The sequence below is a fragment of the Mirounga leonina genome, unplaced genomic scaffold (genome assembly GCF_011800145.1).
Source record: "Mirounga leonina isolate KUSES-001 unplaced genomic scaffold, KU_Mleo_1.0 Mir_366, whole genome shotgun sequence".
NCBI lineage: Eukaryota > Metazoa > Chordata > Mammalia > Carnivora > Phocidae > Mirounga > Mirounga leonina.
Window position 1 is genome coordinate 19238190 of NW_023270709.1, and position 20286 is coordinate 19258475.

The following is a 20286-nucleotide window of genomic DNA, read 5'->3' on the forward strand; positions in this document are numbered from 1 at the left end:
AAAGACTAAGCCAAATCGAGTATTACTAAGAAAACAGGTAAGCCATTTGTCCACACTGGTAATTATTTTTTTCAGGCCTATTTCATTGTTACTATATTTCACGACAAGCCAGTCAGGCAGGAAAAGGTGGTTACTATGTCCACCAAAATTAACAGGCCGTACACCCACATTAATTATTTAGGCAAGACTAGACTTCAACACAGCGTTAGGAAACTTTTATAATTATAAATAAGCTAAAACATGTTGTGAAAGAAAAAATATATATACAGAAAGAAACATATGGAGAGAGAAACCGGACTTCATCAAAATTAAAAACTTTAGTGCTTCAAAGGACACCATCAAGAAGGTAAAAAAGACAATCCACAGAGGGGGGAAAATATCTGCAAACCCTATACTGATAAGGGACTTATATCCAGAATATATAAAGACCTCTTCCCATTCAACAATAGAAAGACAAATAACCCAATTAAAAATGGAAAAAGGTGGGGGGAGGGGGGATGGGTTAGCCCGGTGATGGGTACTAAGGAGGGCACGTACTGCATGGAGCACTGGGTGTTATACAAAAACAATGGATCGTGGATCACCACATCAAAAACCGATGATGTATTGTATGGTGACTAACATAACATAATAAAATTTAAAAAAAAAAAATGGAAAAAGGAGATGCAAATAGCCATTTCTCCAAAGATATACAAACAACCAATAAGCATATGGTATGATGCTCAGTGTTATTAGTTATCCTGGAAATGCAAATCAAAACCACAAGATACCACTTCAACCCACCAGAAGAGCTATAATAAAAAAAATTAAAGGGGTGCCTGGCTGGGTCAGTCAGAGGAACATGTGGCTCTTGATCTCAGGGTCATGAGTTCAAGCCCCATGTTAGGTGCAGAGATTACAAAAAATAAAAAATAAACTTTAAAAAAACATTTATAAATGGAAAATATTGGTGAGGGTGTAAAGAAATTGTAATCTTCATACACTGTGGGTGGGAAGGCAAGATGGTACAGCCACTTTGGAAAACAATTATTCCTCAAAATGTTAAAATTACCATGTGACCTAGCAATTCTACTCCTACGTATACACACAAGAAAAAACACAGCCACACAAAACCTTGCACATGAATATTCATGGCGGCAGTATTCATAATGTTCAAGAAGTGGAAAAACCCAAATGTCCATTAACTAATGAATGGATAAACAGAATGTAGTTTTATCCATACCATGGAATATTGCCTGGCAATAAAAAGAAATGAAGTTCTGATGCATGCCAGGACATGGGCGAACCTTGAAAACATTATGCTAAGTGAAGTAAGCCAGTCACAAAGGACCACATATTCTGTGACTCCATTTATATGAAACGTCCAGTCTAGGCAAATCTACAGAGAGACAAAGACAAATCAGTGGTTGCCTGGATGGGGAATGACTACTAATGGGTGTAGGATTTAGGGGTTGTGATAAGGATGGTGATGAAAACATCCTAAAACTGACTGTAGTGATGGCTGAACAACTCTGTGAATATATTTAAAGCCACTGAATTGAACACTTTTATCTTTTTAAATTCTGGAGTATAGGTTCACACACAACATTAGTTTCAGGTGTACAACATAGTGATTCAACAAGTTTATACATTATGCGATGCTCACAAGTATAGCTCCCATCTGTCACCATAAAACACTATTACGATATCATTGACTATATTCCCTATGCTGTGCCTTTCATCCCCGTGATTTACTCCATAATTAGAAGCCTGTATCTCCCGCCCAACTTTACCTATTTGCCCATCTCCCTATACCCTCCCCTCTGGAAGCCATCAGTTTGTTTGTTCTCTGTATTTATAATTTTTTTTTAAAGATTTTATTTATTTATTTGAGAGAGAGAATGAGAGAGAGCATGAGAGGGGGAGGGTCAGAGGGAGAAGCAGACTCCCTGCTGAGCAAGGAGCCCGATGTGGGACTCGATCCTGGGACTCCAGGATCATGATCTGAGCCGAAGGCAGTCGCCTAACCAACTGAGCCACCCAGGCGCCCTGTATTTATAATTCTGATCCTGCTTTCTGTTTACTCATCTGTTTTTTTAGATTCCACATGACTGAAATCATATGGTTTTGTCTTTCTCATTTCTCTGACTTATTTCACTTAGCACAATACCCTCTAGGTCCATCCATGTTGTTGCAAATGGCAAGATCTCATCCTTTTTTATGGTCACGTACCATTACTGTGTGTGTGTGTGTGTGTGTGTGTGTTCCACATCTTCCTCACCCATTTGTCTTATCGATGGACACTCAGATTGCTTCCATATCTTGGCTGTTATAAACAATGCTGTAATAAACATAGCAGTGCATTTATCTTTTAGATTAGTGTTTTCTTTTTCTTTAAATACCCAGTAGTGGAATTATTGGATCATATGGTAATTCTATTTTTAGTTTTCTGAGGAACCTCCACCTCCACAACGTTTTCCACAGTGGCTGTACCAATTTACACTCCCACTAACAGTGTACGAGGTTTCCCTTTTCTCCAAATTCTTGCCAACACTTATTTGCCTTTTTGATTTTAGCCATTTTGACAGGTTTAAGGTGATCTCATATTGGTTTTGATTTTCATTTCTCTGATGATGAGTGATGATGAGCATCTTTTCATATGTCTGTTGGCTATCTTTAGATCTTCTTTGGAAAAATGTCTACCCAGATCCTATGTCCATTTTTTAATTGGAATGTTTGGAGTTTTTTGGTGTTGAATTGATGAAGTTCTTTATATATTCTGGACATTAACCCCTTACTGGATGTATCATTTGCAAATATCTTCTCCCATTCAAGTAGGTTACCTTTTTGTTTTGTTGATTGTTTCCTTCGCTGTGTAAAGGCTTTTTATTTTGATGTAGTCCCAACAGTTTATTTTTGCTTTTGTTTCCCTTGCCTCAGGAGACAGATCTAGAAAAATGTTGCTATGGTCGATGTCAGAGAAATTACTGCCTATGCTCTCTTCTAGGATTTTTATGGTTGTAGATCTCCATTTAGATCTTTAATCCATTCTGAGTTTATTTTTTTGTATGGTGTTAGAAAGTGGTCTGGTTTCATTCTTTTACACTGAACTGTACACTTTATTTTTTTTTAAAGATTTTATTTATTTATTTGAGAGAGAGAGAATGAGAGACAGAGAGCACGAGAGGAAAGAGGGCAGAGGGAGAAGCAGACCCCCCGCCAAGCAGGGAGCCTGATGTGCGACTCGATCCCGGGACTCCAGGATCATGACCTGAGCCGAAGGCAGTCGCTCAACCAACTGAGCCACCCAGGCGCCCTGAACTGTACACTTTAAATGGGTATGTGAACTGTATCTCAAGAAAGCTGTAAAAACTATATACAGTGAAATGACAGTAATATTTCCAAATATGCCATATTCGTAGGTTATACTGAAGCTACTGAATATTTGTAAACCCCATCAAAATGCTGTAAGAGGATCCAAAAACGTTCAAGCCGTTAAAATGTAGGATCACTTAATTCTAAGACCAATGACCCGGCTGAGCTTGCTGCAGAAAGGACAGGAGCAGCTGCGGTTATACTGCACCTAAATTCTAGTGTTGGGGGAGGCATCAGCACAGTTTCACCGTAACAATTAACACTTATACAGTGTTCCCTTAGTGCCAGGACCCATTAGAAGGGCGTCACATCTACTGTTCTCAAAACAATTTATGAGGATACTGAGGAGAAAATAGACTCTCTTGTCCAAAAAGCCATATGACAGCTGATGGTCTGAAAATTCAAAAACCAAGTCTAACCCCAGAGCTTGCATTCTTAACTGATATATCAACCTCCCTTACTAAACAAAAAGCTGATAAATAACTCATTTGAACCTGATCATCACCCTCCTCCTACATGGTTTATATACTACCCAATGAGATTTACAACAGCAAGGTAATATAAAGAGATTTGTGAACACCTATCACACGTAACAAAATATTCATATTCTATGTACCTTCTGTATTACTGACTGTTGGCTCAGGAGGGATTCTCCCATCATGAATATTAGGGCTCTCCTCATCGGCATATACCAGATGGTCATCTTCTCTGCTTTCTGGCCACTGTGGTACCTCTCGGGTGTCTGCTGAGCAGCTGCATACATCTTCATTCTTGTTGAAGTATCTTTGTAGCCATCCTGGCACAATGTTCTTAACAGATTCTGTCACCCTGCTAAGAATGCCCTGTTGGAGGAAGAAATACATAAAGCAGTTTTAGAAATTTATCTTTTTAAATATGTACCTAATTACAGAAAGCCGTATCAATCAAAACATGACTACTTCCAACAAAGTTTCCTGAAGTTCAGCTGAATTAATGCTGACATGATGGTATTTTACAAATTTTATAGACATTATGAAATTCCTACTTTTTTCTTTCTTCCATATGCAGACATCCATGAGTCAATAACTGCCCCAAATGGCCTCATATTCTAACCCTTAAAAACTCCTATAGACCATCAAATAAGCCATATACTTTTTAGATTGAGTAATAAGATAATGCACTAAAATATTATAATCCCAGAGAAAAGGCATCTATTTTGATTCTAGCATATTAAAAGAAGTAACACTTCCTTTCCAACCAGGGGCCGGCAGAATGGCTCCTGCAAAGAAGGGTGGCAAGAAGGGCCGTTCTGCCATCAACGAAGTAGTGACCAGAGAATACACCATCAATATCCACAAGTGCATCCACAGAGTGGGCACAAAAAGCATGCCCCTCAGGCACTCAAAGAGATCCGGAAATGTGCCATGAAGGAGATGGGAATTCCAGATGTGCACATCGACACCAGGCTCCACAAAGCTGTCTGGACCAAAGGAATAAGGAATGGTCCATAACCATACCCATGTGCCGTTGTCCAGAAAATGTAACGAGGACGAAGTTTCACCAAACAAACTCTATACGTTGGTTACCTATGTACCTGTCACCACTTTCAAAAATCTAGTTAATGTGGATAAGGACTAATCGCTGATTGTCAAATAAAGGTATAAAACTGCAAAAAAAAAAAAAAAGGCAACATAAACAATACCTTCAACAGCTTCCTCAAGCAATCATTTTATTGCACATTAAGAAAAAAATTGGACAAATAAAAATGAGGTTTTTAAAGACATATAACAATCCAACATAATAAACTCAATAAATAACCTAAGATTTTTTTTATGGGAAAATTTTGTTACATCAAATGTTGTCTGAAGATCTAAGGAATTAATTTTATTATGATAACTATTAAAGGGAGGGAAAAAATGTGGCACAACAACTATCAGTACTATTAACATTTATTGTGGCTTTGCTATGTGCCAGGCACTGTTCTAAGTAGTTTATACATTTTAATTGAATCCTCACAATAATTTTATGAAGCTAATATTAATAATGTCACTTTATGGATGAAGAGAGACCGTGAAGTTTTAAGTAACTTGCCTAAGGTACAAACACTACCACTATGGTTTATCTAGGGATTAAGTAAGGGAAGGGCTTTGGGATTGGTAGGACCTAGGATAAAGTTTGAGTACATCCCTGTACTTTGATTTACTCTAGGTAAAACAACAACATCCACTCCAACCTGAGAGAGAATTATAATGAAAATCAAATGAAATAATGTGAAAGCACTTCACAATTTCCAAAATATAACAGAAATACTAATAATTTTATTACTAATGAGGAAGAAAAAAACTAGCAGAAACAAACTGGGGGGAGATAACCAAGTTTAAGTAATGATTTCCTTCATAAAGTAGCATTAGTAGACTTTCAAAGAAAGAATCACAGGAGGGAAAACATGAATTGGCAAGTACAAAAAACAACAGTTTAAAATCAAGGCAGAATATATAAATTTACTCCGAAAGCTAACCCAAGACACAGAGACCTTGAAATATCCTGTCAACGGAAAAGATGGAACACACTTCTAATACTGGCACTTGAATAGTATTTTCTCCACGATTTGAAAGGTATAGGTAACAACTGAGAAATATGTAATTATTTTTCCACCTAGTCTCCAAACAGAAATTTTGAACCAAACCACAATGATGTAAGCTCTCCAGCAACATAGAAAGCCAGGGGCCCTATAAAAAAGACTCCCTACTCAAAAGCACAAATTCACTGTTCCTCTCTCAATGCTAATGTTACACAGTATTAGTTCCTTTGGAAAGAAAGATTATATAACTACATCCATGATTTAGTATTTATAAAAAGATACATATAATATTTATTATTTTTATTATTTTTACTTATTATTTATACTTAAATATTTATTTACCCCCCCTATATATTTCAAAAGATTGGAAAGTGCTTACAAGATATAACATTATTTAAATAGGACTTGAAAAAAAGTAACTTGATAAGAAGCAGTTTGAGCATGATAGCAAGAATTTAAGGTAAAATAAGTTTTTTTGTGAACTTTTAAGGTGTTAGGCTACTAAAAGTATCAGAGATTCCCTGTGATCCCTACTCACTTAAGGGGGTAAGTCTAGGGCACCTGGGTGACTCAGGTCATGATCCCAGGGTCCTGGGATTGAGCCCCACATTGTGGGGGGGAGGGGGTTCCCCTGCTCAGCAGGGAGTCCGCTTCTCCCTCTCCCTTTGCCCCTCCCCCCTGCTCTCACTCACTCGCTCTCTCTCAAATGAATAAATAAAAAATCTTTAGGGGCGCCTGGGTGGTTCAGTCAGTTAAGCGCCTGCCTTTGGCTCAGGTCATGATCCCAGGGTCCTGGGATCGAGCCCCACATCGGGCTCCCCGCTCAGAGGGGAGCCTGCTTCTCCCTCTGCCCCTCTCCCCACTTGTGCTTGCTCTCTCTCTCTGATAAATCTTTAAAAAAAATCTTTAAAAAAAAAAAAAAAGGAGGGGGCAAGTACAGAACAACTTAAAATTAACACCATACTTCACCAAAGGTCACTTATGGGGCAGCATTAGGTATTGTGGAGAATAATCAGTAAACAAAATTGAACAGTCAAAATGGATAAAATAAAGTTCACTCACTAAAGTTCATGAACTTTGCTTGGATCTCTCTCTTTTCTTTCTTTCTTTTTTTTTTTTCTTTTAAAGATTTTATTTATTTATTTGACAGAGACAGAGACAGCGAGAGCAGGAACACAAGCAGGGGGAGTGGGAGAGGGAGAAGCAGGCTTCCTGCCGAGCCGGGAGCCCGATGTGGGACTCGATCCCAGGACCCTGGGATCATGACCCGAGCCGAAGGCAGTTGCTTAACCAACTGAGCCACCCAGGAGACCCAAGGATCTCTCTCTTTTCTAAACTAAAATTTAACCAATGTATCTGATCACAGCCTACAGCTGCTCTAGTACAAGAAAAGTAGTGAGAGAGGAGTTACTGGTGGCACAAGGAAGGGTAGCATGAAGATCTTGACAGTAAAAAGAAACAACAGGTGTTAAAACTGACCCGGAACCATTATAAAAAACCAACATCCCCAACTTCAGGATACCTCTTAGGGTAAATGACCCTAAGGCAACCACAAAAATTAAGCTCAGTGGACTCACATGTAATGGTTCCCAAAGTGTGGTCCCTTTACGGGTAATGTCAGCATCCCCTCAAGCCCTCTCTGAACCCAACTAAACTCAGAAAAGCAGGGCTCACCTGTTTTAACAAACCTTCCCAAGTGATTCCTATGTATGCTAAAGTTTGAGAACTTCCTAAAGACATTAGGAAATTAGATGAATTTCAGGACATTACAATACATTTTAGGGAAAAGGTCCCTCGGTAAGAGGGAAATAAAAATTATACTTAAGTCCTAAGAATTATCTGGAAAACATATATATGTGGAACACCAGTCAGACAGTAATTAAAATACATTGTAAGATACTCTAAAATTACTCAGAAAAACAAATCTTACAGTGAGTGGACTGTGCTGAATATAACGCTGCTTATAGAAATATTTTCCCAATGATCCCCAAACTTTAGCCATGGTTTTTACCTGTACTATTATTAACAGTTTTCTTTCTATCCATTCATTTCTCTCAATAAATTTAGCTCTTCCTACACAATAAAATCTATCAAATCACAGATTTGATGCTGCATTGGTCTTCACTTGCTCTTCCCTCACTCCATCCTTGACAGGCCATCCAACCAAACTGGCTTCTTACCAGAAGGTAGGATTGGCCCCTAAGATACCAGGGGATACTGGAGATTATGGAAAGAAGGAAAGAGAAGTCGTTCTTGAGCTTCCTCTCTGATCAAAGGCCCCATCTCTAAAACCCTGCTCCAGCCAGGTGGCCATTCCTCCGCTCCAGCTACACCATTTCTTCCTTACCCTTGCAGTCCTAGGAAGAGCAGCAGCTTCCCACTACTGCTACTTTCTGGGCATCTTGCTATCCAGTATTTACTCCTTTAACCACCAGCATATCTCTATGTAGACTCTTTCTTTGTTTCTTGCAGGGTCCCTAACTGATAAAGCAGTGCTATTTGTTAAATTTTTATCGTAATGAACATGAAAATTAAAGTCAGTCCATGTAGCTTTAACAAAGGAACACACATACAACACTTGGGGAAGCACTTGTACTACTCAAAAGTTACATCCAATCTTTATCTCTGTAAAATATTTTAGAATCTTGTCTAACTTATAGAGGTAAGCACAGACATTATTTTGTTCATTCCATCAATACTTACTGATCACACACTACATGTCAGGCAAGGAACAGTGGGGAGACAGCAGAAACAAGTTCCTGCTCTCTGGGAGCAAACCCACCAGTAAATATAATATGAACACATAATTATATGCTATGAACAAAAATAAAGCAGCAGAGCAAAATGGGATAGTTATTTTATATAAGCAAAGATCTAGCCATGCAAATTTCTAGTGAACTATTATAGACTGAGGGAACAAAAATTGTGAAGTCTTAAATATAGGACTGTCCTTGGCACATGCTAAGGTTCTGGTAACCTTATTAATAAATACAAAATCTAATAAGCCTTAAATAACTACTGAAACCTTTTTTTTTTTTTTTAAAGATTTTATTTATTTATTTGAGAGCGAGAAAGCACATGAGAGGGGGTAGGGTCAGAGGGAGAAGCAGACTCCCCGCTGAGCAGGGAGCCCGACGTGGGACTCGATCCCATGACTCCAGGATCATGACCTGAGCCGAAGGCAGTCGCTTAACCAACTGAGCCACCCAGGCGCCCACTACTGAAACCTTTTAAAACTCTTTAATCATATTGTGCGAATCTGTGTAATCCTTTGTTCTGTAGCTTGTATACCTATCTAGTCACTATAAAAGGACTAAAACAGTGGATCTCAAATTAAAGTCTTCAGGGGCGCCTGGGTGGCTCAGTTGGTTGAGCGGCTGCCTTCGGCTCAGGTCATGATCCTGGAGTCCCAGGATCGAGTCCCACATCAGGCTCCCTGCTCGGCGGGGGGTCTGCTTCTCCCTCTGACCCTCTTCCCTCTCGTGCTCTCTGTCTCTCATTCTCTCTCTCAAATAAATAAATCGAATCTTTAAAAAAAAAAAAAAAAAAAGTCTTCAAATCAGCAGCACTGGTGTCACCTTTGAGCAAGTGAGAAATGCAAATCTGTTTTAACAAGCTCTTGAGGTGATTCTCACGCAAATTAAAGTTTGAGAACCAGTGTACTAAAATCATCTAAAACTCAGTGACCTGTTTCCCAATTAAGGCCATGGTACACGTAACTGTCGTACAAGTTTAACTACAATATAAAGTTTTACCTAATCAGATCTTTAAAAAAGGCGGGGGGGGGGGGCGCCTGGGTGGCTCAGTCTTTAAGCGTCTGCCTTCAGCTCAGGTCATGATCCCAGGGTCCTGGGATCGAGCCCCACATCAGGCTCCTTGCTCAACGGGAAGCCTGCTTCTCCCTCTGCCACTCCCCCGCTTGTGTTCCCTCTCTCGCTGTGTCTCTTTCTGTCAAATAAATAAATAAATAAAATATTTAAAAATAAAATAAAGTTTTACCTAAAAGACCACCCTATTTCCATGATTATCTTATTATCGAATACATCATACCATTGTATCAATTTTGTAAATACCTACTTTATAATATCAACTCTGAAAATCAAACCAGCAGTAAATATAAAGGCCTACTTTTGAATCTATTTCCAGTATAAAAGACTTACTTAACACACTTCATTATAGTAAATAACCAACTACCAGATGTTAGAATTTTTAAAAACTGCTAGGGAAAATAGAAATCTGATTATGCACAGAATTGGGGAGACTATAAAGAGATAAGGGACTTTGTCTATCAAATAGACTTGGAGAGATACCCCCCTGCCCAGCAATTTTTTTTTTTTTTTAAGAGTTCTGAAGTACCAAAGGATACTTCAGCCACTAAATGGAAAAGTGAGGAACAGTGAAGAAACTAGAAAAGGGGAAAAGTAGTTTTCTTATGGAAGAAAAAGCTCCTCTGATGCTATCACTAAGAAGGTCTACATTTTCAGGAGTTCTTGAGAGAAAATGTTTCAGGTCTTTACGGGAATGAGGCAAATCAGCTTCCTATATGGACCTGAAGAAAAAACCACTTAACCCTGACAGGGCACCTGGGTGGCTCAGTTGTTAAGCGTCTGCCTTCGGCTCAGGTCATGATCCCCGGGTCCTGGGATCGAGCCCCGCATCGGGCTCCCTGCTCAGCGGGAAGCCTGCTTCTCCCTCTCCCACTCCCCCTGCTTGTGTTCCCTCTCTCGCTGTCTGTCAAATAAATAAATAAAATTAGGAAAAAAAGAAGAAAAAAAAACGGACCGGGAAAGAGATACACAGAGTAAAAGTCTACTACGGTGTGAATATTTAAGTCCTACTTTACCAGATTAACTTCTCTAACTTTCAGAGGCTTCAGTGGTAAGCAAAACTGCCACCATTATAACTTGATGTCAGTTTTCCACAGAAAACCTTCTCTGATCCTCCAAGTCTGGGATCGGCACCCCTTGTACTTCCTACACGATGGCAATCTGTCAAGCAGGATGATAAGCAGTCTGTGCATCAACTCCACTAGAGTATCACCTTGTGAGGACAGGCAGGTTCTGTACAGTACACAGATCAGCTGTTTTAATTTATCTACAACTGCAATAAAAGAAAAAAAATTTATCTACAACTGCAATTAAAGAAAAAAAATTTATCCACAACTGCACTGCTCAACCAATTTCTTATGCCCACATAGGAATATTCTGTGACAAATTGCTAAAAAGGACTTCAGCAAATCTAGAATTCAAAAATAAATAATACATTTTCTTGGTGTAACAGTTTCACCTTAAGAAAATATCATTTTGTTGCCACACTAATAGCCCTTCCTCCAAAAAACAACTTGTGAAACCTATCCAAGAGTATGGGAAAATGGAACCATCCCTCTGGAATGACAACACAAAGCCAACTAAATGAAGAAAAGCAGAAAGGTAGCCAAAGAAAGCAAAATTAATGAAGGGCTTAGGAAAATCAACAAAACAAATGGGGCATTAAGATTTTTAAAATACTCCTTATAACCCTAAAGCAAAATCTACACTAGGTAATCATAAATAATGAAGTTAATTTCAAGGATTAAGAGTGAATCTTTAAATGTGGACTAAACTGATTGAGTCTTTTCTTTCTTTCCAAGAACTAAAGGTTCTTCGTTTGCCAAAACATGGCAAAAAAAAAAAAGTCAAAAATGCCACTGATATTTACAATAAATAATCTGGGGACCGGAAGTAAATCCAATTCAACACTAAATACATATTAAGCACATTCAATGTGTAAGACACTGTGACTATATTAATTTTTCAAATTACTTTTAACCAGCCAAGGATTAATGAAAGGGGCAAGGCTCTTCCACAATTCTAACTCAGAACTAGTTTAAAAAAAAAAAAGAAAAGAAAAAGACATTCTTTTCTTGTGTATCTTTTCACCAATTTGTGGTATCTTTTCACCAATTTGTAATTTCAGAATTACCAGAGACATCGCTCCTACATGGCCAACTCCTTACCATGAGTATATGGTCTTCCCTCTCCTTGTATAAGGCTATTTCTATTAGTTTTTAGTTTTCTTGACTTCTCTTCAACTCTTTTCTCCACATTATCCTCTATTAAATAGTAGTATTCAGATTATAAAATCTCCTTTCTCAAATAACTTCACTGGATCTCTAACTATAAATATCAAATATAACCCCTCTTCGGTTCTTTTTTTAAAGATTTTACTTGAGAGAGAGAGTGTGCACAGGAGCCAGACAGCACAAGTGAGAGAGGGGCAGAGGGAGAGGGAGAAGCAGGCTCCCCGCTAAGCAGGGAGCCCTACATGGGGCTCAATCCCAGGACTCTGACATCATGACCTGAACCAAAGGCAGACGCTTAACCGACTGAGCCACCCAGGCAGCCCAATTCATCTTCCATTTTGATTTCTATCTGCTCTTTTGGCTGCCTTTATTTTGTTGAGACTTGTCACTTCCTTCTCTTCCAGGGTTCTGTGAACACTCCCGTTACCCACTGAACTCCTCTCATTACCCACTGAACTCCCATGTCACTAGGTTCTCCTTTCCAAACTTTTTTGAAAGTCTTACTTCATAGTTTCCCTAATCAGTTTTCCCCCTTGCTCCCTCCAAGCCCAAATGAAAAGGACTAAGAACCCAAGACTTCACATGAGACAAAGAATATCTAATTATAAAAACATCTTAAATGCTAAAGAGTAAAAATCTAGATGTCATCATAATCTTTCAGTTATTCCGTTTTATACCTATTCTAACATTAATTTTAACAATGCATCTCTATTATAACTTTAACACACAACTATTTCCATGAGTGAAAAAAGTAATGAAGTATACAAATTCTAAAGTGGTTATATTGAATCTGGTTTCAATAATCTGAATTTAACTTCCAAATTTAAGCTACTTCGTCATATTTTACAACCTACAGATAGTCATTCAGCAGCCAAGGTTCCCCTATCCACAGTCCAAATCCTGCTAGCCACTTAAAATCCATACTTTTCATTTCTCTGCACAGCCTCAAGAGATGAAGCCAAAAAAAAAAAACATGAGCATAAAAATTGTGCTGGCTAAAAAAATTTTTAAACTACAACTGGCCACAAATTTCAACCTCCTTCAAAACTCTGCCCTAGGGGCGCCTGGGTGGCTCAGTCGGTTAAGCGACTGCCTTCGGCTCAGGTCATGATCCTGGAGTCCCTGGATCGAGTCCCGCATCGGGCTCCCTGCTCGGCAGGGAGTCTGCTTCTCCCTCTGACCCTCCTCCCTCTCATGCTGTCTCTCATTCTCTCTGTCTCAAATAAATAAAAATTAAAAAAAAAAAAAAACCTCTGCCCTAATGCAGTAAGGAGAAACATGACCGGGCTTAGTCTCTTATTTTTAGTTATCCATATTATAGAGCTGGTATTAATAGATAATTAAAAGTAATCAAACAAGGACAATAAAAGGAACCCCTAGGGTGCCTGGGTGGCTCAGTCGTTAAGCGTCTGCCTTCGGCTCAGGTCATGATCCCAGGGTCCTGGGATCGAGTCCCACATCGGGCTCCCTGCTCGGCGGGAGGCCTGCTTCTCCCTCTCCCACTCCCCCTGCTTGTGTTCCTGCTCTCGCTCTCTCTCTCTGTCAAATAAATAAATAAAATCTTAAAAAAAAAAAAGGAACCCCTAAATCCTTTCAAACTAGCCATAGGAGACCAAATAAAGCCCAAAGCAGTTTAACCCACTAAAAGTTACCTGTAAGATACTGTCACTTTTCTTAAATGATCTCTTTGAAAACTGGATTTAAGAGTGTATTTTTTAGGGGCACCTGGGTGGCTCAGTGGGTTAAGCGTCTGCCTTCGGCTCCGGTCGAGCCCCACATCAGGCTCCTGGCTCAGCGGGGAGCCTGCTTCTCCCTCTGCCTCTCTTCCTCTCTCTGTATGTCTGTGTCTCAAATGAATAAATAAAATCTTAAAAAAATAATAATAAATTAAATAAAATTTTTAAAAAGTATATTTTTTAAATCACACTATGAAGAAGATAAGCGAAATCAAGCAAACTGAAACATTTATAGGCAGGAAAGGCATTCTACCATCCTGTTTCTGATAGTAAACAGCGTAAATTATATCTTGTGGCAAGACTTTAAATCACTCTACCTCTAACACAGAAGAATCTTAAAAATAAATACATCACAACCAGGACAACCTAAGTAGCTACAAATAAAACATTTCTAAACACATGAGGTCATTACATCTTCCTTAATATTCTGTGCCTAAAGAAAATGGTTTTAATTAACGACCTCAGACCAAAGTCTTCATTTTACTTCAAACTAATAAATACAGGCCTCATGAGGGGACTTTCTGGGATATAGAGACAATCCCTGGGCTTTGTTGTCATTTATTTTATTAAAAACATTGGTAAGTGGGTGCCTGGGTGGCTCAGTCGTTAAGCATCTACCTTCAGCTCAGGTCATGATCCCAGTGTCCTGGTATCGAGTCCCGCATCGGGCTCCCTGTTCCGTGGGGAGCCTGCTTCTCCCTCTGCCTCTGCCTCTAGGTCTCTCATGAATAAATAAATAAAAACTTAAAAAAAAAAAATGGTAAGTGAATTGATAAAATATCACACGCAAGGGCCTCTCATCACAAACAAAAAACCTACTAGCATTAAACAACTTAATACTTGGATTTATTCTCCTCTATACACATTTCAATGACTGACATTTCTATGAAGACAATGTGTTTGAAAATAAGTACTTAAGAGGGTTAACAGTTCAAAGTCTGGCCTCATCACCCAGTAAACAAGTCCCTAAATCCAATATAGGCCTATAAAAGACTGAGCTTGGGTACATAAAGGGAAAAATCTCTAAGAAGCAGGAAAATTCAGAGACAAACATGTAAATCAAAAGGTTGTATTTAGGGGCGCCTGGGTGGCTCAGTCATTAAGCGTCTGCCTTCGGCTCAGGTCATGGTCCCAGGGTCCTGGGGAGAAGCAGAAAGCCTGCTTCTCCCTCTCCCACTCCCCCTGCTTGTGTTCCCTCTCTCCCTCTGTCAAATAAATAAATCTTTTTTAAAAAGGTTGTATTTAGGGCACCTGGGTGGCTCAGTTGGTTAAGCAACTGCCTTCAGCTCAGGTTGTGATCCTGGGGTCCTGGGATGGAGCCTCGCATCGGACTCCCTGCTCAGTGGGGGGTCTGCTTCTCCCTCTCCCTGCTGCTTCCCACTGCTTGTGCTCTCTCTCTCTCAAATAAATAAAATCTTTAAAAACAAACAAACAAAAGGTTGTATTTAATCGCAACAGTTTCAAATAAGTCCTTACTATACACATGCCAGGTCCTCTTGTAAGAGATTTACTCATCTCATTTAACCTCACAACAATTTCCATTTTCCAGATGCATAAATTAAGCAGAGAGAATTTAAATAACTTCTCTAAGTCCTGGCAGAACAGGATTCAAACCTGGATGCTCTAAATCTATTATAGTACATTTTTTCCCTACCAACTATTTCCAGTTCTGTTTCCACTGACAGTATTTAACATCTAAAATAAAGCAAATAGGGGCACCTGGGTGGCTCAGTCGGTTGAGTACCTGACTCTTGGTTCTGGCTCAAGTCCTGATCTCAGGGTCAAGAGAGCAAGCCACAAGTTGGGCTCCGTGCACAACACAGAATCTGCTTGAGATTCTCTCTCCCTCTCCCTCTGCCCCTCCCGCTCATGCTCACTTGCTCTCCAAAATAAATAAATAATAAATAAATCTTTAAAAAATAATAAAATAAGATAAAATAAAGCAAATAAAGATAAAAGTAAAGGCAGAACCACTTAGTGACTTCTGGAATGACTTAAGTATTCCATGTCTAAATTATCATTCCATTACAAAACTGAGAGTACTTTTTCCCCATCGGATCCCAAGTGGGACATATTGGAAGAAAGTATCATATAGAAATTACCGAACAAAAATTCCCAAACTATCATATAAACCAGGGTTAGGCAAACCATGGTCTGTGGGCCAAACTCAGCCCTCAGCCTGTTTTTATACAAGCCTCGGGCTAAGAATGATTTTTACATTTTTTAAAGGTTGTAAAAACAAAACAACGAACTTATGGCAACAAAGCCTAAAATATTTACTATCTGGCCCTTTACAAAAAAAAGTTTGCAGACTCCTGATCTAAGCTACTCAATAAAGAGGTCCCCTCCTTTTTCTAAAATAGCTAAATGCAAAAACCGACTTGGTGTAAGACAAACTACATCCAGGCAGATAAAATGAGTGGATTCCCTCAGCTCCAAACCAGAAGACAAAAACCCCTTAAACACACCCCCCCCAAAAAAGGACAAAAACAAGTAATTCCCTCTCACCAGGAGGTGGCAGTAGACTCTTTCCCAGGCAAGGTTTTGGTTTCCCCATGGGCTCAAGTTTTTTTAAGAAAAGCTTAATAGCCAGAGCTGACTTCCTGGGCCTGACAATCTGCACAAGAAATGGGAAAGGAAACTGAAGGGGTGACAAAAACCACATCTTTGGTGACCTGTTCACTCCCAACTAGAAAAATGATACTATTTCCTAAAGGCATCTGGGCTAAGTTAGAAGGCAAGTGAAAATGATCGACTTACATTATTCAGGGCTGTTCTTCATTTTTGCTTCTACAATTCTTTAAGTTACTACCCTTCAGTTAGTTGAGTAAGACAATGGATTTCTGTCTCCAAACTTCAAGAAAGATGGCATTTTAAAGATCAAAAGTTAAAAGGAAAAAATGTAATCTTTAGATGTATCTCAGCAGAGCTAAACCAGAAGTCAAAACAGGAAATTACAAGTCAGTAGAACACATGCAAAAGTTGCAGGTACTGCATGACTGCACAAGCTAGCTGGCCTGACAGGCAATGGCAAACATCCATGAACTAACACTGCCAGACCTCTCATTCTTATTTCAACCCTCTGCTAGCTACACAACCAAAAACTTCATTTTTGCCCAGAAACCCGTGGACACTTAATCAAATAACATTAGAGTAAAACATGCCATGTCATGAAGCTCCTTGCTATTCATGATGACTCAGCAGCTGCTGCAAAACATAGAGGTGACAAACTACGATTGTAGACAGCAAGCAGGTAGTCTATAAGTCCACAAAAGTTCCAGCAAGGACTAAAGACAGTCTTCATTTTAAGATTTTCAAGACTGAACATTTTTTTGGTATACTCCTGGATACTTTGGTAGTTTCTGCCAATATTAAGTAACACTGGGAGGGTTGATCAAGAAACCCCAAACATCTTTAATCACAATCCAAAAGCTAAAATGTATTTTCTTCTTCAGTTAAATGGCTAGGACAGAAGCTAAAAGTATTTTACATAGGGAGAAATGATAAATTATCAAACTCTAAAGCAAAACTAAACAGCCTAAAATCATATCAGCTCTAAGACAACTGGGATCACAGGTATTATGATGTTAAGGCATCATCTCCCCAAAATTAGATTTTTATGTAAGTACATTTAAAAATAAGCTGTGATTGTAACTTCTGCCACCTGGAATATATTACCTCCTTTCTAATCTCTGTCCAGACCATCCAATATATGTATTTAAAACATTTCACTTTTTATATAGTAACTTTCTTTTAAGAAGATCTAAGAAAGCACTCAAAGACATTTATTCTTCAGGAGAAACAGAAAGCATGTGTGTCTAACTTCCATTCTACAAAAGGATTAGGTTAAATGGCCAGGCGTGTGACCTGAATTCTAATCTTAAATTTGCCTGTAAGTACCCCCTGGTTCCTCACAAAGAAATCTGAAAACCAATCATTTTCTGTATTTATCTGGGGGAAAACGTAATGTCAAGACTTCTAACCATTAGCAGAGAGCTACTTAATATTGTAAATCACCATTTTTACTATTAAAGAAAAATTTCCCCCAAATTTCTACTTTAAAAGTTTTGTTTTTTAATGATACAATTTAACACCATCACCAAACATGTTATTCAAAAACCATCACCATCCAGAATAAAGCAATCTAGGAATCCTACCTTTAACAGGATGCAACAAGTTATCAAACCCTTTTGCTATACTTTTGTTTTTTAACAAGTTTAAGACACACACTTCCTGCACCTTAGTCTGATAAGTTCTGTAAGTGACTTTTATTAAAATAAATTTTTAACAGTTTCCTATTCAATTCCCATAGCAAACAAATAAGAGTTTTTTTAAAAATCGGATTTTCTCAAAATCAAATGTCTCATTTACAGTTAGGATAAACTCGTTTTCACAATTTCAAACACCCATGAGTGCACAAGGTGGTCAATTATAAGACTGCCGACATTCCTGGGGGTCAAAAGTACCTCAACTTCTAGAATACACCCCGTAATATTAAAATATTTCCTGCGCGAGATCAGCACTGGAGTCCCGGTGAACTGTGCATAATAGCCAATTCTAGCCTCCAAAATAAAATGGGGTGGGGGGGGGGGGGATAGAAGGAAGGAGGGAAGAGCCTCGCAGCGGAGAAAAGACGTAAGGGTGGAGAGGGACTTTCAAAATGCCCCAGGGCCTAGGTAACTATAACCCGGTTATGGGGGGGTGGGAAATCTAAGCTGATGCTCTCAGATCGAAGGACACCGGCAGGGGAGACGCGGAATTAATAAGATGAAACAAAGTTATTCCACTTTCTGTGTAACAGCGCCCCATCCCCACCCCCGGTGCCTCGGAAGCGGACTGCCGGGGGACAGCCCCCTCCCCACACAAACTGAAACGCGGGAGACTAGAAAACAGCAAGCATACGAACCTCCAGCCACATCTTCTCCTTTCTCCCTCGAGAGAACGTGAGGAATACGCTCAAACCCCCTAGTCCCCGCCAAAAACGAAAGAAATGCGCGCATCGCAGGCCCAGAATTTCCGTTCCCGCCCTATGCCCGTCTGGGGAAGCCCCTGGCCCAGAAGGCTGGGGGGAGGCGGCCCGAACCACACGTGTGTGCCGCAAAGACGGGCCTGTCTCAGCCCACTTCCCGTCGCCACCCCAGCGGCCTGAGATGCCGCCGCCTGGCTCGGGCCTTTCCTCAGGCCCTACCGGCCGCTCCACGTGGGGCGCCAAGGCCCCTCACCGCCTGTTCCCTCCCGCTGAGACACCACCGCGTCGGGGTCCCATACCTGGTGCTGCTGTCGCCCCTGCTGGTAAGGCTTAATTGGCCCCTGGTGGCAACGCCGCGTCCGGATCTTGCCGCCACCGCCCCCTCCTATTCCTCCGGCTCCCGAGGCCATGGCGGAGCCTCCGCTGCTTCCCGCTTCGGGGCGGGTAAGGGGGCGGGAGAGGCAGAGGTGGCGGCCTTAGAGCCCCCCCCGCCCGGCCCCAACCCAAAAGTCCGCCTTCGCTGCCCACGGGAGCACAGGCACACCAGGAGCCGCGAGGTTTCGAGCAGGAGTGGAGAGAAAATGCGCGCTGGCAGCAGGGAAGGCGGTGGCGGCGAGAGAGGCCGAGGAGCTGGCTCCGGTCCGGCAGCCTCCCGCGGACCCCCGCCTCTGTGTATGTCACGGTCTCTATGGAGATCCCCCGCAGAGGACAGAGGGAGCCTCTCCAGGCGCTGCTTAGGCCTAACGCGACCGCCGGCTGATGGGGATTCTTCCGTCGCCCTAGCCGTAGCTGCCGCAGTTGAAGCCGCCGGCGCCGCCCGCCTACCCCTCCCCTCTGCGCACAGCGCCCGCCCCGCCGTCGTCGTCGTCCCTGCAGTCGCCGCCGCTATTGCGCCTATTGCCGCTGCTAAGGCCGCCGCCGCGGTCGCGAGCCAGAACGCCGTCACTCGTCAGCGCCCGACGCGCTTGCATCATCATGCTGCGACCGAGTGATAGGCCAAGGGGAAGGGAGGGCCGGTCGAGCCCGCGCTCTCGGCCGCGCGGCACGCTGGGAAGAGTAGTTCAGCGGAAGAACGCGAGTTCTCGGAAAGGCGGACGCGGAAGGAGAGCCGAGGATCCGCGCAGAGGCACAAAGCCGGGAGCTCCATTCTTTTTACTGCACTTAGCGGTAAACTTAGACTTTGAAAGAGGCGTTCAAAGTAAAAACAGTAACCTCCTTTCACTGTACTTTCCCATCGGTTGGTAAAGCGGGCAGATAATAAAATCAAAAACAGGAGCTAATATAGAGCAGTTTTTTTTAAATGGTTGAAAAACAACGTCCGAGATCTTTAAGCCTAAAGATGAATTAGAAAATGTAGTTTCATTACTGTCCCATTAACATGTAAGGGCTTTGCTGTCAGACAGGAGGGTTGGAATTCTGGCTCCACCATTCTCTAGCTTGACCTTGGATAAGTCAAAACGTTCTGAGCCTTGGCTTCTTCCTCTCTAAAATGGGAACCATAAAATCCACGGTATAGAGCTGTTGTGATCATTTCTGTAGAGTACTTAGTACCTGTCCTGGTATACAAGAAATGCAATAAATGGTTACCATTATTACCCACGCAGTC

At 40.8% G+C, this 20286-nt stretch overlaps 1 protein-coding gene across 2 annotated transcripts in view; it reads right to left on the bottom strand.

Annotated features, from left to right (window-relative positions):
- Positions 1-19636, bottom strand: part of NUP153 (nucleoporin 153) — a 77943-nt gene extending 58307 nt beyond the window's left edge. Inside the window, exons 1-2 of one of the 2 annotated variants that reach the window (XM_034985732.1) lie at positions 18980-19636; positions 3971-4196 (exon numbers count right to left, since the gene is read on the bottom strand). In XM_034985732.1, the coding sequence (XP_034841623.1) occupies positions 3971-4196; positions 18980-19090 (337 nt within the window). In that variant the 5' untranslated portion in view covers positions 19091-19636. The other variant, XM_034985733.1, reaches the window with a different exon arrangement.
- Between the last annotated feature and the right edge of the window lie 650 nt (positions 19637-20286).